This window comes from Mus musculus, chromosome 15 (genome assembly GCF_000001635.26).
Source record: "Mus musculus strain C57BL/6J chromosome 15, GRCm38.p6 C57BL/6J".
In the NCBI taxonomy this organism is placed as follows: Eukaryota; Metazoa; Chordata; class Mammalia; order Rodentia; family Muridae; genus Mus; species Mus musculus.
In genome coordinates this window covers 34,306,478-34,325,975 of record NC_000081.6, presented here as the reverse complement: position 1 = coordinate 34,325,975, position 19,498 = coordinate 34,306,478, and the positions used below count along the sequence as shown (strand labels likewise).

General features: G+C 45.3%; 1 protein-coding gene across 2 annotated transcripts in view; it reads right to left on the bottom strand.

Moving 5' to 3' along the window:
- Matn2 (matrilin 2) overlaps positions 1-19,295 on the bottom strand; it is a 129,562-nt gene extending 110,267 nt beyond the window's left edge. For both annotated transcript variants that reach the window (NM_001358780.1, NM_016762.2), the window contains exons 1-2: positions 19,068-19,295; positions 9,321-9,485 (exon numbers count right to left, since the gene is read on the bottom strand). In NM_001358780.1, coding sequence (NP_001345709.1) covers positions 9,321-9,462 — 142 coding nt within the window. In that variant the 5' untranslated portion in view covers positions 9,463-9,485; positions 19,068-19,295. The remainder of the gene's footprint in view (positions 1-9,320; positions 9,486-19,067) is intronic.
- Between the last annotated feature and the right edge of the window lie 203 nt (positions 19,296-19,498).

Sequence of the window (19,498 nt, the reverse complement as noted above, 5' to 3'; positions counted from 1 at the left end):
AAGAAAATCTCTGTCCTGGCTGGTATTGTGTGTCAACTTGACATAAGCTAAAGTCATCAGAGAGGAAAAAGCCTCTCTGGGTGGTGGGTGGTGGGTGGTGGTATCCTTAGGTTGGTGGTGCTAAGATCTACAAGAAAGCAAGCTGAACAAGCCATGGGGAGCAAACCAGTAAACAGCACCCCTCCATGGCCTCTGCATCAGCCCCTGCCTCCAGGATCTTTGGGTTTCTGTCCTGACTTCCTTTGGTGATGAACAACAATGAAGAAGTATAAACTAAATAAACCCCTTCCTCGCCAACTTGCTTTTGGGGCAAGGTGTTTCATGGCAGCAGTAGAAATCCTAATCAAGACATCTATTCCCACTAGGCAGTGGTGGTGCACACCAATAATCCCAGTCCTCGGAAAGCAGAGGCAGGCAGATCTCTGAATTTGAGGCCAGCCTGATCTACAGAGTGAGTTTCAGGACAGCCAGGGATACATGGAGAAACCCTGTCTTAAAACAAACAAACAAAACAAAAACAAAAACAAAAACAAAATACAACCCAAAATGTCTTTTACTGATCCTGTGAAATTCCCCAAATTCTTAACTCTTAGCACTTGAGGCTTTAGAATTTGACCAAATTGTAAAGCAAAACACAGCGAGTTGGTTGTGACCTTGGCATGACCTGCAGCATTCTTGACATCCAGAACAATGCTTGCACAGTATAGGGTCCCAGTATTTTTGTTGAATGAATGAAAAGCCAGGCAAATCAATGAAAGAAACAAGCAAAGTGTATGAGACCTAGGTGATTTATAGTATGCCTAATATGCTATGTAAGATAAATGGATTTCCTCATCTTGAAGACAAAAAGCTGATTAGAAGAGTGGAAATACTGCTTCATTTAGAAGCTGGGACAGTCACAGAACACCAGGGTCCACCAGACATCTCCAACACATGGCTTACATGTCAAGGATAACTTATGAGTGCAGCTCAATGAAAAATAGCAAGAGTTGCCTATATAAAGGAGAGGAGGAAAGAGGGAGGGAGGGAGAGAGAGAGAGAGAGAGAGAGAGAGAGAGAGAGAGAGAGAGAGAGAGAGAGAGAGACAATTGTGTAGTTCTCAAGCCTGAACTCTGGAGAGTGTATCATGATACAGTGACAAACGGAGAGTACACCTGATTCTAGATGCACTCAGGTGAGCAGCACACCCCCACCGGTCTCTAAGATGCAAGGATTTTCCATTTCTCACTGCTCCAAACTCAGTCCTGGGACTAAGGGGTCCTGGAAAATATAGTTCTTTACTAGGTAAGTCAAATAGAGAGGCACCGTCCCTGGAGTCAGTACTGGGGAATGAAGATCTGGACATGGATGGCAGGTTCCCACTGCCTTTGCCAGATCCAGCCCCCTTGAATGCAGCCCTCATGGTTCAACCTGATTTGAAGAGCCTCTGGACTAGTTCCCATGGCCCAATGCCCACATTACATATAACCCATCATGCCTTTCCATAGGCCCCTCCTGGCTCTGAGCTCAAACCATCCAACGCCAACATTTGTTTTGTTTCCCACAGCCCTTCCCAAGCTTCAGCTCTTTGTGCATTTGGTCACCCAGATCTTCCTTTGAAGCTTGGACTTACTTGCTGGCTCTGGGATTTATGAGAACATCTCCATTCTCCCTTCCTGGCCCCACCAAACTCTGAGCAGCCAAAATACACACACTGCCTCTCTTTCATATTTCCCTGTCCACTTGCATGTATAGAAGCAAGACTTTCTCATTTGAGGTTCTCATTTTTGGATTTTGAAAAAAAATATCCCTCAAACCAGGGTTTTCACCACCTGGTTACATTACGCTCAGTTCCCATCTGTAGCCTCAGGATTATAGCTGGGTATGGTAGAAGGTTAGGCTCAATTTAGTGACTCAAAGATGCAACTGGAAATTAATAAGTACCACTCTACTGAAGTCTGAGTGTGCCTGGGGATGTCAGAAGTCATATGTCACATCAGGTGAGTCAGAAATAGGAAGCAAGCTATTTAAGAGACAAACCAGAAGAGTGAGAAGTGTATTGACTTTCTAGGAGATTAACAGAACCCTCTGAGAATTTACATATTGAAATTTGAACCATACTTCAGAAGGTAGCCATGTTTGAAAATAAGCTCTTACATTAAGAGCTAGGTATAGGAGTCAGGAGTCACACTATAACCCCAGCACTAGAATAGAAGGGGAAGGGTTAAAAATTCAAGGCCATCCTGAGCTACATAGTGAGTTTGAAGTCAGCCTGCGATGCATGAAACCCTACCTCAGAAAACAAAATAAACAAAACAAAAAGTTATAAAGAGTCAGGTATGATGGCTCCCACATGTACTCTGAGGCTGAGGCAGGAGGACTATCATAAATAATCTGAAGGCAGTCTAGATTATGGAGTGAGTGAGACCCAGGCTAGCCTGGGACACAAATTGAGACTTGTTTAAAATGAGGTCACAAAGAGGGTAACCTAATATGACTGTTAATGTTTTTAAAGGAAGAAATTGAGATGCATAAAGGCACATGAAAAGAACCTGTGTAAAGACACAGACAGGAGCAACACAAATATCTACACGGCCAGGTCAGAGACCTCAGAGGAAGCCAGACTACCAACACTGTGACGTCAGACCTTCAACCTTCAGTATTATGAGGCAATATATTTGTGCTGTTGTAAATCCCCCCATCTATGGTCCTCTCTTCTGGAGGCTTCAACAAACTGGCATATCACTCAAGTCTGTACTATTTCTGTTCAAGAAAACAGTAAATATTGTGTAATGTTTAAAACAAGCTCTTTTGCATTTTTCAGTAATATTCATTAAGTATTTAGATGTGATCTTTAAAAGTAAATGACATTCTTTATATAAACATTTAAAAAGAATATAAAGTATTTATTTTAAGATATCATGGTATACGGGCAGCATAAGTTGAAGTGTCTCTTCAATAAACTATTTAAAAAGACAGAGCACAAAATTAGGAAGAGTGGAAAGTGGGGAGCCATCTAGAAGAAATTAAGAGAGGAATGGGGGTGATATATCAAAAAAGTGAATAAAACATTTGAAAACATTAAACTTAGGACATTCACAGAAAAAGAGATAGAAATGGAATTTTAAAAAGAGAAATGACAGATCAATACCACACTTTCTCTTGCATGCAAAATCTCGATTTAAATTTATGTATATGTATGTGTTGTGTGCATGAATGTGTGTAGAACATGAGAGTAAAGGGGGAGAGAGAAAGAAGTGGAGAGGGAGGGCAGAAGGGGGGACTGTGGCTATTCACACCTACTCTGGTGGTGTGGGCAGGCAGTGGGGCATACAGAGATTCCTTTTGGAGGCCTCATCCCTGAAGACCTCCAGTGGACAGGCTCCACCCCCAAAATGCTCTGGTACTAGACCTGACCCCCTAGAGACACTTGAATGGCCAGCCCCCACCCATTCCTACTCCCAGGGGCTCCAAAGACAAGGCCCTACCTCCTTCTCTGCACCCCAGCTTCTCTAAGGGCCATAATAGCTATTTCCAGCTCCATGGGATCAGAGAGTGACCAGGTCATACAGAAAAGAATCCAACCAATCCCTGAGCTTACACGAAGATGAGGTCACATAATCCCTCCAATCCAGGCCACTTTGAAAAGCTATACCAGTACCACCTCCATCCCATCCCTACCTCCTTCCCAAGTCCCCCTCCTCATATCCAGCTCATATACCTGCACTCTCTCAACCCCCACCTCTCACCAGAAACCCTGTATAAACCCTGTCTTCTGTTCGGTTCTCTGGTGCTTCTCACTGACAGAGGCAGCCACCTTCCTGGGTTTTTCTCTCCTGTGAGGCTTGCTGAGAGGTGCTCTGTGGTGTTCCTTGGCTCCTGACTGCTGGGATACCTTTCCTATCTGAGCTGTAACACACACAGGGGACCTGGGAGAGAGTAATGAAATAGAGTTCTGTGAGAGCAGGAGGGACTAAATTGGGAGAGAAAGGAGAGCAACACGAATGGAGGTGAGTCACTGGGATGAGTTAGAAGAAACAGAATGCTACAGGTATGCAGCAATGCCACAGTAAGACCTACTGTAATCAAAACTAAAAATTCATTAAAGATTAAACAAATTTTAACAAATTTTATTTTAATATTTTCAATGTGACTTGAAGATACTGAAGGCATCTTGCCAAATTTGCATGTAACCCTAGCTTGCTGTACCAAGGAGTTAAAAAGCTAAGAGGAGGAGGAGGAAGAGGAAGAGGAGTAAGAGGAGGAGGAGGAAGAGGAGGAGGACGACGACAACGATGACAAGGAGGAAAAGAAGAAAAATAAATGAAAGAAAGAAAAAGAAAGGGAAAAAGAAAAAATAATGTTGAATTTGAACAAACACAAATACAACTAGATCTGAGTGAGGTGGTGCACTCCTGATGTCAGCATTGGAGAGGCTGAGATGAACAGTGAAACCTTGTCTCAAAAAGCAGCAGGAGACAAAGGACTGTGGAGATGCGAGGTAGGTAAGAGCTTTTGCTGTGCAATCAGGAGGACCTGAGTTTGGGCCCCAACACCAATGAAACAGTCAAGTATGGCGGCACGCATGGCGGCACACACATCTGTAACTGCTGTGAGAGACCACAGTAACCAGTACAGCTAAATGAGTGAGCTCTGTTTCACACAGAGACCCTGTGCTGGCTCCGTTTGTCAACTTGATGCAGGCTAGAGCCATCTCAGGGAGCCTCAGTTGAGATTGTGCCTCCATTAATTAGATCAGGCTGTAGGCAAGCCTCTTCTTAGTGATTGGTGTGGGAGGGCCCAGCCTATTGTGGGTAGTACCCGCCCAGGGCAGGTGGTCTTAGGTGCTTTTCGGTCCTGCCCTGACCGCTTTGGAGGACAAACTGTGATGTGGAAATGCGAGCTGAAATCAACCCTTTCCTCCCCAAGTTGTTTCTGATCATGGTATTTTATCACTAAAACAGACCCTGCCTCAAAAAAGAGAGGTGTAAAGTGATTGAGAAAGCCACCCAACATTGATCTCTGGCTTTCACTTGCATACACACACAAGCACACATGCACATGCATGCACACACACAAGCACACACACACACACACACACACACGTACACACAGGCATGCACACACATATTCATGCACAGACACAGGCACACATATGCACACACTCATGGATTGAAAAGAATGTGCAGCTTTCACAGAGCACCCCCATCGAGTTCCCAAGCTCCAGTTCTGTCAGCTTTTTCCTGTATTCCCTGACTATGGAAACCTTCACGGGCCCAGTGGTCCCTCTTTAGGCACTCTTTGCCCATCTGAGAGGCCATTTACCTCTTTCTAGGGATGCACCAAGTGCCTTTGGCACACCAGACTCATTGCTGAACTGCTGAAACAGCAATGAGCCACACAAGGATTCAAAGCAGGGATCCACTTTGCCAGCAAAGCCTAGTGACAAGACTGTGGCAATGTAGTCATGGTTTGTAATCTGGACCCAGATTAGGGCTGCTTCCATAGAGACCTAATTGGTGAGCCCAGTCCAGGTAGATGGAACAGAGGGGATGTCTAAGGTCATAGGTAAGGGTCTGGGCAGAAGAAATACCAAATTCTACCTCTGGCCACTGAGTAGTTCTTAAGAATTTGAACGGAACACCCAACTTCTCAAAGACTAATCACCACCTGCAATGTGGGAATAACGGCACTGAGCTGAGTGAAATGTGAATCGCCCTAGCACAGTGCCAGGTAGACAGGAAATGCACAGGAGAAATAACAAAATCAGGTAAAACAAACAAAAAGCCCCCATGGCAGCCATCATTGTTGTCATTGTCGTCATTACTATCAGTTATAAAGACCAGGCACATGACTGACCCTTGAGGGAAATAGGAGACTAGAAAACAGTGGCTTTGTCACCCATGAAGGGGACCCCCAACCCACTTTTTCTCTACATGGCATCCACACACTTCAGGTACAAGACCCATTGGGGATACAGCTTGTGGGAATTGAGAAAGGCAACAAAAGAAGGCAAGATAAGAGTCGATAAAAGAAGGCAATAAAAAGGAAAGAGCTAAGGAAAGTGTGCCCTGGATAGCGTTCTGAACATAGAAAGAAAAACAAATACACATAAGACAGAAGATTCCCTACGGTTAGGATTGTTGAGGCCTGCTCCCTCCCCCAGCATACCTGTAGACATTTTGTTCCATGCCTGCCAGCTATTTCATATTGTCATTGTAATATGCCTGCCACTCAATGACATAGATAAATAACTTGACTCAGAGCAAGGTCATGTTTATCACATATCCTGTTATGTTCTTTATATTCTGAGGTTTGTTAATCTTAAGAATTTCAATAAGCATAAGCTCCACTTAGGACCAATTACAATAAAGGTCATCTAGAACTGTTCTGTCTAGCTATCCAAAATATCTTGAGTCAGAGCAAACCACCAGGCAGCACTTCCTGCACCTGCACGAGTTCATTGTGGTTTTTCCTTTATAAGCAGGCCTTGAGAAATGTTACAGGTTGTTACAGCCCCCGAATCCTGAGCTACAGCCTAATTGACCAGTCTTAGGGTGTACATTCAATAACCCATCCATGTCTGACTGAGACCAGTGTTTGTGTGGTTGGTGGAGTGACTCCTGGACCCCAACAAGGATGAAGAGAAGGTCACATGATCTGGCTAAGGTCAGCTGTTGGCTTTTCCACCTGGTTCTCTTCAGAGTGCCATCCAAAAGAGACTGTGATCCAGAACCCTGGCCAGAGCAGCAGGGTTTGCCTTCCAGGTTCATGGCTATCTTTCAGCATCCTCTGTGAGCAAATGTGCTTTTCTCCATGTTCGGGAACCTCAGTATGCAAGGCTCAGTGAGCAGAAAGGCAACTGCGTACAGCATGCCACTTCCAACCCCAGGCTACAGACACAGCCTGTCCCACCCCTTTGTCCCTGTCCCATTTCCCAGTAAAACGAGGAAGAGAGGATGATGCTGTTTGTGGGGTGTCTTAGTAAATGATCTACTGCTGTGAAGAGACATCCTAACCAAGGAAACTTATAAATAAAAGTATTTAACTCGGGATTCCTTGCAGTTTCAGAGGCTCAGTCCATGGTCACCATCTGGGGAGCATGGAACAGACAAGATATCCCTGGGGCAGCAGATGAGAGCTCATATCTGATCCACAAATGAGAGGCAGAGAAAGTTAGTGAACTGGCAATAGCATAAAACCCATCCCCACCAGGTATGATGGCACATGCCTTTAATCCCAGCATTTAGGAGGCAGAGAGGCAGGAAGGTCTTTGTGAGTTCAAGGCCAGCCTGGTCTGCAAAGCAAGTTCTGGGATACCCAGGGCTGTTTCTCATTGATACCCTATTCAAACCTCCTCACCCCCACCCCCACAACCCACCAAAAAAACAAAAATAAAAAGAATGAATGAATGAAAAGGAAAATCCCACCTCCAGTGACACGCTTTCTACTACAAGGACACACCTCCTAATCCTTCTCAAACAATTCACCAACTGGGTACTAAGCCTGCAACTGTACGATTCCAAGGAGGCCACTCTCCTTCTATTGTTACCCGGGGCCACTTTCCTTCTGTTGTTACTCAGGGCCACTCTCCTTCTATTGCTACATGGGGTTTGATGCCTTTGGAAAGATAAGTGTCCACCTCTTGTCTCAGAAGGTTGAGAGTTATCAATTTAGAGTTGTGTGTGTGTGTGTGTGTGTGTGTGTGTGTGTGTGTGTGTGAAAGACAGAAAGACAGACTTGGAGCCAAGAGAAGAAAGAGAAGACATATGCTTTTCCAATTAAACCAGGGATGGCTCATCCCCAAAAGTCAAAAACTCATTATGAGGCTGTAGACATGGCTTGGTGATGCTGTGCTTCCCCAGTATGTGAAAGGCCCTGGGTTCCGTTCTAACATCATAAAAAAATAAAATAAAATAAAATAAAATAAGCCCAACTATGCAGTCATAGATGGTGATACAGGATATCAAGATATGTTCAGTTATTTATATATACTTAAATATTTATGGTGTTTATCATATAAATATCTTTAATTTTTAATATGCTAAACATTTTCCAGTTCTTTTCAAAGTATGTAGAAGGCATGCATTTATGGTGCTACAAATCAGGGACTCTCAGGAGAATAAAGACAGGCTTAGTATTTGGTCAGTTAGAACAGGTTCTGCCTTATCAGCAGGGTTCTTCAATCCATCAGTGTGGTTTGTGTGTGTGTGGGGGGGTGTGTGTATGTGTGTGGGGTGTGTGTGTGTGTCCCTGAACCAGAGTGCCTGGGCTGGGAAGGCTCCTGCCTCTGAGCTCTCTGGTGGCTGTGCTGTTGACTGGAGGAATCCCACTGGCAATTGACACTTGCATTGAGGATGCAAAGTATTCAAGGTTTTAAATTAAAATTAAGCTTCTATTTTAAAGCCTTGAGTTTAATGTGGGCATATAATTTTGCTCTAATACACAAGGGCAAAGAGTTTTCTTCTGAAAATATCCTTACTGAACTTGCCTTGATAGGGGTGTTATGAGAATAGAAAATATATTAAACTTGTCTGGATAATGCCATCCATATTCCAGCATATGGTGTTATAGGGAGAAGCAGGCAATGCAGACAGGCAGAGCCTGCATCCAGACACAGGGAATGGAAATGGCAGGTTTCAGTGATTTCCATTTAATAAACATGTTTTCTCCAGAAAGAAAATGCCACAAGACATACAGAATACCAACAGATTGTCAGGTCTGACATACAGTCTAGCTGTTAAACGCAGTGAGAACATATTTTGGAATGGGTCTGGATTCAAGTCCTGCTGCTGTTTCTCACTGGGTAACCTCTCTGAGGCTCCATTCCCTCATTTGTGAAATGGAAGCAGAGAGTTGGCTTTGGAGCATTTTCAGGGAAGTAAATGAAGTGGTTTCTATAAATTCTAAATATCTAGTAAACATTGGCTTTAGCACAACCCTGAACGGTCTCTGAAACCACTTCACCTTCATAGCTTGCAGGCAGCTGTTAGAACATAGGCCCTTCAGACAGGTGTCTGGGAACCATACACACACACATACACACACACACACACACACACACACACACACACACACACACACCACACACACCACACACATACACACTCACACACACACCCCACACATACACACACACACACACACCACACACATACCACACACACATACACACATACACCATACACACATACCACACACACACCACACACATACACACCACACACACATACACACACACACCACACACACACACACCACACACACATACCACACACCCCCCCCCCCCCCAAACACACACACCACACACACTGCCTGTAACTGCAGGACCTCTCACTCACCCAGCAGTGCAGTCTGCGGATACATCCGGACATGACGGCCTCTGGAAGGGAACCTGGCTTGGGGACGCTCTCTGCCGTCAACTGGGAGGACAAGGAAGAGCTGCCCAAGCATCAGCAAGCACCCCACCAACATCTTCTCCATCTTCAAGAGGAGCAGGGCTGCAGCTATAATACAACATGAGAAAGGCAAGTTAGATTTCTGGGTGTCCCTGATGTTAGGGTGCTGCTGCCCCATTGCCCTGATTTTTCAGGTCCCAAACATGCTAATTGTCTGACTTTGCCCCTTCCAAACGTGAGGGGGCCACACGTTGGCCAGGTCCTCCGGAGTTCTCTTGAGCTGGCAGGGGCCATGGGAAGTCCATCATCACCTTGGATCACAAATCTATCTTGACCGTTTTTATGACTTCAAGGTACTATTTATTAATCATAGGCACATTCTACATCTTAGATGTGAAAAAAGGAAAAGAGATCTTAGAATTCAGGTAATAATGGTCTTTCTGCCTATCAATAGCAAATTATACAAATTATTAATTAATTATTAATGTCCCTAGAAATCAATGTGCAGCTGACATGGGTAGTATGACAGTGCCAGTTGTGCTCCCCCAGCCCCCAGCCCCAACCTCCAACCCCCAGCCCCAACCTCCAACCCCCAGCCCCAACCTCTAGACCCCAGACCCCAGCCCCAACCTCCAGATCCCAGACCCCAGCCCCAACCTCCAGACCCCAGACCCCAGCCCCAACCCCCAGCCCCCAGCCCCAGCCCCGAGACCCCAGACCCCAGCCCCAACCTCCAGATCCCAGACCCCAGCCCCAACCTCCAGCCACCAGACCCAACCTTCAGTCCCAAGCCCCCAGCCCCCAGCCCCAGCCCCCCGACCCCCAGCCCCCAGCCCCAGCCCCCAGCCCCCAGCCCCAAGCCCCAACCCCCAGCCCCCAGCTCCAGCCCCCAGACCCCAGCCCCCAGCCCCAGCCCCCAGACCCCAGCCCCCAGCCCCAGCCCCCAGCCCCCAGCCCCAACCTCCAACCCCCAGCCCCAACCTCTAGACCCCAGACCCCAGCCCCAACCTCCAGATCCCAGACCCCAGCCCCAACCTCCAGCCACCAGACCCAACCTTCAGTCCCAAGCCCCCAGCCCCCAGCCTCCTACATCCTTTCTATTTTAATAGAGTATTGCTATGTAGCCCAAGTTAATCTTGAACCCATCATCCTCCTGCCTCAGCTTATCATATAACACCACACCAAACGTGTATACATTTATTATGAGGGAGCACAGCACAGTGACTAAGGCTGGAATTCTGTTCCTCTGCCAGTCACATCTAAATGCTTTACTTGGATTAACTCATTCATTAAGCTAGCATTCTTCCTACATTCCCAGAGGCTCAGTGAAATCAACTATCTTGCTTGCCAAGGTCATGTATAACATTAATCCAGCAGAAAACGAAACTGACCCAATGTAAAATCCACAAGTGTCCATTCATGAAAGGCCACTGCTGTTTAACTGATAGAGGAAGGAAGGGAGCAGGCGTAAGGCAAATACCACTTTCCAGAATTTAAACAAACAACCCCCACCACTGTTCAGCGAATTGCTTTTAGAAGCTGACCTGCTGAGGAACTCAAGCCCGTCAACTCCCGAAACTTTTTACTAAGTACCAAGATTGTATTAAAGATAGGCACTCTTTATTTAGTGTCTAACTCTAACAAGTAATTTGCCTAAATTTATTCATTTTGGGTAACTCCTATCTTTCCTCATCTAAATAGTTTAGAGTCCTCTAGTTAGACTGGCTACTTTTTATTCCTTTAACTCTGAGATTCCTTCGGAAAAGAAAAAGGAAGATAATGTAGACTATCTTGCTATTTTTCTTTTCATTTTTAAAAATTATTTTATTTTATGTGCATAGGTGTTTTGCCTGCATTTATGAGTACTATGCAGTACATGAATGCAATACCCCATGCATGCACTACCTCTGTAGTCCAGAAGAGGACAACAGAGCCCATGGAACTGTAGTTACAGACAACTGGGCATCATCAAGTGAGTGCTGGGAACTCAACCTCAGTCTTTTGCAAGAGCAGTCAATGCTCCTCAGTAAAGGTCTCTGGCTGTGTATTGTGATGCTAAATGTGGGTCTCTAAGACCTGGTTGCCCCTGAGGGAGAGTCTGCATGTAGACCCAAGTGATGCTTGCCTCCAGATTATTTCTGATTGGTAAATAAAGATGCTGACAGCCAATAGCTGGGCAGAAGAGACATAGGCAGGTTTTAGGGTTCCCAGGCCTGGGGTTGGGGGTTGAGAGAGAACCACTAGGACAAGGAGAAAGGAGGAGGAAGGAGGAGCTGCCATGGGTTAGTTCATGAAAACATGGACCTGAGGGATGGCCAATTGGAGTTAACAAATTCAAGGTTAGCTATAGGAAATAGATTTTTAATAGCATACAGGGTAGATATCTGCTCAGCTCTTGTGTTGATTAGACTTCTTGTAAACATAGAGATTGCATGTGTCTTTTATTCAGGAACTAAATGGTTACAGGCAGGGTAGAAATCCTGGATTGGGATTAGATACTTTCTATAACAATTGAGCCATCTCTCCAGCCATTGGTCCTTTGTATCATCTTAAAAGCTATTACTTGTTTTCATAATGACTCAATATTAATCACACAACTTGCTACGACATAGATGGTGTGGTATCATCACTGTGAGTTAATGAAATTTATCTTTCTGTTTCTGATTTGTTTTGTGTAGTAGAATATTGTCCAGTTCAATCTGCTTTGTTCCATACAAAAATATATTATGAACTCAACTCACTATCAGGGTGGGGGACAAGCACCTTCATCCACTGAGTCATCCCTCCAGCCATATTTGTTGTTATTCTTATCATTCTGCATTCTGCATGCCAGCCAATTATGTGTGCATGTTGATCTATGATGTTGGAGTTTATTTTTTGAGATAGGGTCTCCCTATCTAACTCTGGCTGGCCTCCAGCTCACAAGGACATCCTCCTGCCTCTTGTCTCCCCACCACCATGCCAAGTTCCAATGTAATGTTAAAAATGGGTTAAACACAACTTTACTAAACCAGTACAGTTTCTAACCATACTCTAAATATTTATCCTTATACAGTTAAGTTTAGTTCATACCTCTTACCAAAGAAACTTCTTAGCCCCTGGTGGTGTCAAATACCTTTAATCCTAACACTCAGGAGGCAGAGACAGGCAAAGCTCTGTTTGAGTCCAGGCTGCTCTACAGAGCCCTGGCTGCTAGTCTTATCATTCTGCACACAAGCCATTCAGTACAGAATGATACATGACAAATTTTGTCATGGTGAGCCATTTCATTAGCATAAAACCAGCTAATATGTTTACTTACAAAACAATATTGAAGTTCATAATTTTTAAAAGCTTTTTACATTTATTTATTTTATGTATGTGTATACACATGTATGATACATGTGTGCTACAGTATGCACATGAAACTCAGAGGACAACTTGCAAAATTTGATTCTTTCCTTCTACCATGTCAATTCCAGGAATCAAAGTTAGGTTGTCAGGATTGGCAATGGGCAACTTTATTCACTGAACCATCTCATCAGCCTCCAATTCACAATTTTTAAATATATATAAATATCTGAAAGTATTTAAAGTTTTCTCATTTCAAAAGGAAATGACATGGTAAGCTACAAACTGGTAGAACATATTTATGAATATATATATGATGAAGTATTTGTATAGTTAATATAAAAATGTATTCTCTTTTCAATAAAAAAACGGACCACTTTAAAATATGCAAAGGTTTGAAGAATGTTTTAGTTTGTGTTTCTATTGATGTGGGAAGACACCCATGGCATGACCATGGCAACTCTTATAAAGGAAAACATTTCATTGGGGCTGGCTTACAGTTTCAGAGGTTCAGTCCATTATTGTCATGGTGAGAATCACCGCAGTGTCTAGGCAGACATGGTGCTGGAGAAGGAGCTAAGAGTCAGCAGACAGCAGGAGACTGTATCGCTGGACATAGCTTAAGACTATAAATGACCTCACAGCCCACCTCCACAGTAATTAATATACATCCTCCTACAAACAGAGGCTCTCCACACAATGCTACACTTCCTAATAGTACCAGTCCTTATGGCCAAGCATTCAAATACAGGATGAGTCTGTGGAGGCAATTCCTATTCAAACCACTACCAAGAGGATAACTAGGGGACGAACATGAAAAGACGTTCAAATGTTTATTGTTAAAAAAAAAAAAAAACACAGACAGTGGCACCATGAGGCACCATGAGAAACCTGCTAGGTAGCCACCATAACACAATGCCTGCCATGTTGAGAAGATGCAAGGACATTGGAACCTTCATGATTTGTTGGTAAGCATGCAAAGCGGTGTGTCATTCTGGAGCACAGTTGACAGCTCTTCATAAAGTTATAGCTAAATAACACGGGAAAAGGTAACTCACTGTCTCTATTCACCCACACTTTTAGCACCAAAGGCCACACCCTAAGAAACCCTTCAAACCCCAGGAAAACAGAAGCGTTGTCCTCTCTGAGTCCTGACCCTACACACTTAGTCAGAAGACAAGAGCATCCATCCACACAATAACTCTTTCCCGGATGCTTGCAGAGGTTGTGCTTTCCAACACTGAGCATGAGAGTGACCCAATAGATGGTCCGCTGATGAGTGGGAAACACACACTGAACTCCTACTGAGCAACTAGGGGTTCTCTGCTAGCCGAACCCCAGCACGACACCAAATGAAAGCAGCAGACACAAAAGGACTATGCTCTGAATTCTCTGACTAGAGGAAATTCAATAAAGGCAGAACTACATAACAAGAGTAGGAAACAAACCAATGGGCTTGTGGGTAAGAAAGGGGAACCAGCCATAGAGCAGCCAAAGGGAAAGAGCTAGGAGGCTATGGGAACATTTACGTTATGGTTATGATGGAGTGACATATTTGTTGAAATTTACCAATCATACCCTTTAAAATTAATGAATTCCACTGTATGGTAAACTTCAAAAAAGCTATTTATAAAATAAAGAAATGGCATTGAAGAAGAGCAGGAGGAAGGGTTGAAATATTGTGGAATGGTGTCTTCTGGGCATGGCCTGGCTATAGTATGGGCGAACTCTCAGCAGTTCTGGTTACCTATACAAGACCTGCACAGGGTTGGGTGGGCCTGTTAATATCCGCCCCACCCCCTCCGACCCCGTGCAGGGGAGACAAGCTTCCAGACCCTGCCCCTCCCCAAGGATCTCTAAGTAGCTAATGGTTGTTGGGAGAGAGAGAGACATTTTATTCAGTGGTGTAGCCATTGTAACTTACCCCATATTTCTGTAACCAATCTTAAAACACACACACACAAACCCAGAGAGAGAGAGAAGGGGGGGAGAGGGAGAGAGAGACAGAGAGAGAAAAGAGGGTTGGGGTTGGGTCATGCACCACACAGTGGGATCAGGAAGGGAACAAGAAAGGATAATGGGGGCAAATATGGTCTAAATGCATTGGGTATGTGTCTGAAGAGTTGTAATGAAACCCATTACTATATTCACTAATTTATGGTAATAAAAATAGAAAAGATACTATATAAATACATAATAATGGCAATATTATGTAATATAATTATAATCAGACAATATGGATTTTTCACATAATAATAAGTTGATGCATGTCCTCAAGTCAATGGTACTTTCTTGGTTTGGCATTTATAGCTCTTGGCATCTCAAAAATATGTAACATCCCTAAGAGGAAAATTAAAAGACTTTTAAGGACAGTCCTTTCAACTCTGAGCAAATGAGAGCTTTTGTGTGAGAAACTGCCTCCAGTGAAGCAGCAGGGGGCACAGAAAGAATGTTTTGAAATAATGCAAGGCTTTGACTTTTGTTTTAGCCAATTGTCTCCTTTCCATGAGACAATGGGTTCTTTTAGGAAGCTTTACCAAGAGGTTGGGACAGAGAAAGGAGGCTGCTCTAACAGCTGGGGACCTTCTAAGCATCACTATCTGAGTCACCAGAAAAGTAGGGTCCCTCCAGAGTCAAGAACAAATGAGCTGTGGGTCTTGAGAGATCTGGCTGTCTATATTCAAGGGACCTCACTTGTGTGTCACAACTCTCTGGTATGTAATGAACCATCAGTAAGAGGCATGACAACAAAGTGGTATCTCTACCTAAGCATGACCCACAGAACCCTGCTCTCCTAAAAAAGTCTATAGCCAATGCTAAGCCCCATTCACATAAGAAAAGGAAGTGGCAGGCTGGGGGGATGGTTCAGTGGGTAAACTGACCCATGTGGTAGCAGGGAACGAACTTCCACAGGTTGTCTTCTGACCTCTATGTGTGTGCTAACACAGATACATACACAAAATACATACAATAAAAATGTAGATAATTAAGAAAAAAAGTAGGGGCTGGTGAGATGGCTCAGCAGATAAGAGCACCCGACTGCCCTTCCAAAGGTCCTGAGTTCAAATCCCAGCAACCACATGGTGGCTCACAACCATCCGTAATGAGATCTGACTCCCTCTTCTGGTGTGTCTGAAGACAGCTACAGTGTAGTTACATATAATAAATAAATAAATCTTAAAAAAAAAAAAAAGAAAAAAGTAGAAAGAACATTAATGTTAGCTTAGTGCCTATGACAGGTTAGGCAGGGAACCAAGTATTTTTGCTTGATCCCCACCAAAGCAGATAAGATCTTACTTTTGAGAACAGAACGCTAAAGTTTATAGCTAGAGACCCTCCAAGGCTTCAGAGCTAGTTGACTGGTAAAACAATGAAGAAACCCCCCCCCCGGCCCCCCGAAACCTCTCAGGCAATCAGAGAGATGACATCAGTTCGGCAACTGTGTCCTTCACTCTAAGTATTCACATATAATCAGGCCATGCTGAGACTAAATCTCAGAGCTGGGCCTTTCCTATCTTCCTTCCACCTATTATCAGAACTGCCATCTCCTGCATGGCCAGCAAACCGGAAGCCAATGCATGCTAGAACATAAAGACTACCCATAGGCAGCTCGACACTTCACACCCTGGTTATTACTGGGTTAACCTGACATGTTGTCTGTGACTTCCAACTAGAGGTGAAGATGGGCTGCTGACTCAGCTAGTCCAGCAAGGAGCTCATCTTCTCTTCCTCAAGTCCTTTCATGGTCAGAGTGACTCCTTGGCTTAGTAGCTGTCTACACCTAGACCAGTTTCCATCTGCCCTCTGCATCCTGACCACATTCAGGAATGCACACACTTCACTTTTTCCTCTCGGCTTCCTTCCTGTCTCCTAACCTCTTCCATGGCTGCAGCCAATTTTGCAGTCTAGGCCTTACACACCCAGACTCTCTGAGGCACTGCTAAAATGAGCTGGAGTTCTGAGAGCTCTTGGAAGAGCATCCTGGCACTGTTTCCTAGCAACACGATGTACACCACTCTCTGGGGTATCAGCCATCCCTAGAGCTGTGTATGTCATCCCCCGTGTTTGTTCCCTTAGACAGGGAAGGAAATCCCGCTTAGCTTCCCCCAGAGAACTGGGACTCCCGGGAAAGGAGATTGTGCATGGGATAGAACCAGCAAGCAAATGCCAGAGCAACTTCTGGAAAGGCCCTTGCTGGCGGGGCTGGTGTTACCTCTCCATTGAGCTCTATCTATCCCAGCATCTCCTTGGTCACTGCTCACTCACTCAGCTTCCCCTGAGACCAAGCTTTCTCCCCCTCTTTCCTTCACACTCCCATATCTCGGTGCCTTCTCTCAGTTACCAATAAGAACTGCTTCTAGGCAAACTGGAAATTGTTTTTCAGACTCTCCAGTGGCTCATTTTTCTTCCTTGTCTTTCAAGGAGCAACATCTCTTTGCCTTTCTTAAAATCTTGAGCCTCATTCCAATTGTCTTTTTTTTTTCCCCTTTTGGTTTTTGGAGAAAGGGTTTCATGTAGTCCAGGTTTGTTTTAGAGTTACTATGTAATCAAGGATGATTTTGAACTTCGGACCCTCCTGCCTCTCTGCATTTCAAGTGTTGGGTTATAGACATGCACCACCATGCTCAGCTTTCACCTAGCCTTTTGCTGTCAGACATGCGTGGTCTTAGCTAATAGGAGTTTGACCTGCCTGTTATCCAAGGCTGTCTCAGGTTTCAATTATGCTATGATATCCTCAGCGATGAACTTCAGGCCCCATGCCTCTTGACCACCTGGGTCTGGACTCTGGAAGCCAGAACCTCCAAAACCTGGGTTTATAGAAGAGATCTGGCTGGTTATGTGGGGGTCTGAAGCTGAAGTCTGTCAACTGAAATGAAAGCAGGAACAGAAGGGAGATAGAAGATGAAAACCTGCAGCCTTTCCTTCTTCAATGGAGTTTCTAAGAGAACAAACATTAGAGGAAACCTTCTAAACAGAATAAACAGGAAGCTTAGAGGAAACCTTCCTGGCTACAAACTCACCTTGGTATCTTGGCTGGCTTTGTGAAATTATCACTTTGAAAGAAGGCAGGGCCGGGCGTAGTGGTGCATGCCTTTAATCCCAGCACTCAGGAGGCAGAGGCAGGCGGATTTCTGAGTTCGAGGCCAGCCTGGTCTACAAAGTGAGTTCCAGGACAGCCAGGGCTATACAGAGAAACCCTGTCTTGAAAAAAAAGAAAGAAAGAAAGAAAGAAAGAAAGAAAGAAAGAAAGAAAGAAAGAAAGAAAGAAGGAAGGAAGGAAGGAAGGAAGGAAGGAAGGAAGGAAGAAAGAAAGAAAGAAAGAAAGAAAGAAAGAAAGAAAGAAAGAAAGAAAGAAAGCAAGCAAGCAAGCAGGCAGGGAATGTTCTCGAATGGACATTTGCACAAAAATTCCACTAACACATATACATTATCTGCCATCTTAGAGCATCCCTCAAAAGGTTTTGTCCTAGAATTAGGGAGGGGATGAATTCAGTGTTCACACAGATTCCTTCCTTTTCTAGAAAGGTGGGTAGCAGAGTTCACTAGCAGTAAGAGACTTTTAGAACTATTCTCTGTACTTCAATGAAATCTCATTTAATCCTGTAGGCATTATAATCCCCTCTAGATGCATGAGAAAATTGAGGCATTGTGTTGCTGGTTGTCTCCAAGTACTCCAGCCTGTAAACTTGGCAGCTGGGGTTTGAACGAGGCCTGCTGATTCCCAAACCTCTGTCCTTTACCCTTACAGCTTCGTTGTCCATTCCTCAAAGGCTAATGGGAATTGCATCCTGTAGATGCACTGTGGGAGCGCCACAGTGATTACTGTACAGTATCTCCAGAACACCAACTCCGGGAGACCTTACAAGGGTTTGTCCCCATATTTTTCTGTCCTCTCCCCAAACTGTCGTCCAGTTTTCCAGCAACACAAAATGCCCTCTTCTTATCCCTCTTCCGAAATACAAGGAAGCCAGAGCTGGACACAGAAAGCAAAGGAAATCTAGATGACACTGGTCTTGAGGTACCAGCCTACAGGAGGAACCAAGTTATTTTCTACCTGGTAGATAGGATTGTCACTGCAAACCCACTCAACAAGTCCCTATTCCCTGGTCAGTGTGGAGGGGTTCTGAGTGTCCCTGCAGCGAAGCACAGCGCCCCCGCGGGGCCCTCGGGTACTACTGCCGCCCCATGTGTCCCGCGCCTGGCCCGGCGTGGCGGGACTTCTCCCGGCCGAGGGGACCTGCAGCGCCGCCTTTCTCTCCCACTCTCCACAGGGAGACAGCGGGTCCCCCAGGAGAGGGACAGATTTTGCGTCTGTCGGTCAGTGGGTCATCTGCTCCCGGGTCAGCGCGCCGCGCTCACCTGCAGCCACCGCCGCCGACACCCGGGAAGAGAGACAGGGGAGCAGCTGTGAGTGTCAGTCTCCGTGGTCCGCCGCCTCGCCCCGCAGAGGACCGCAGAGCTCCTTGGGCACCGATCCCCGGACGCGAACAAGAATCCCGCGCCAGCGCCGTGTCCTGAGAAGCCGCCTTCAAGTCCCATCCCAGTGCGCTCTCCGCGCTTGCTGGCTGCCTGGGAGGCTCCCTGAAAGGGCGGCGCGAGGAGGCGGTGCCGTACAAGGGTTGGAAGCGGGCGGGCGGAAGGAGGGGTGTCCTCTTTGGGGACGGGGAAGGCGGGGAGAGGCAGCAGTCAGAGCTGCCCCACGCTACAGGCAGCCCCCAGCTCGGGGCCAAAGACGCTCTCCTTGCCTGCTGCCACCCTCAGACTCCTGGTGCATCCCTAGTCCCTGTGGA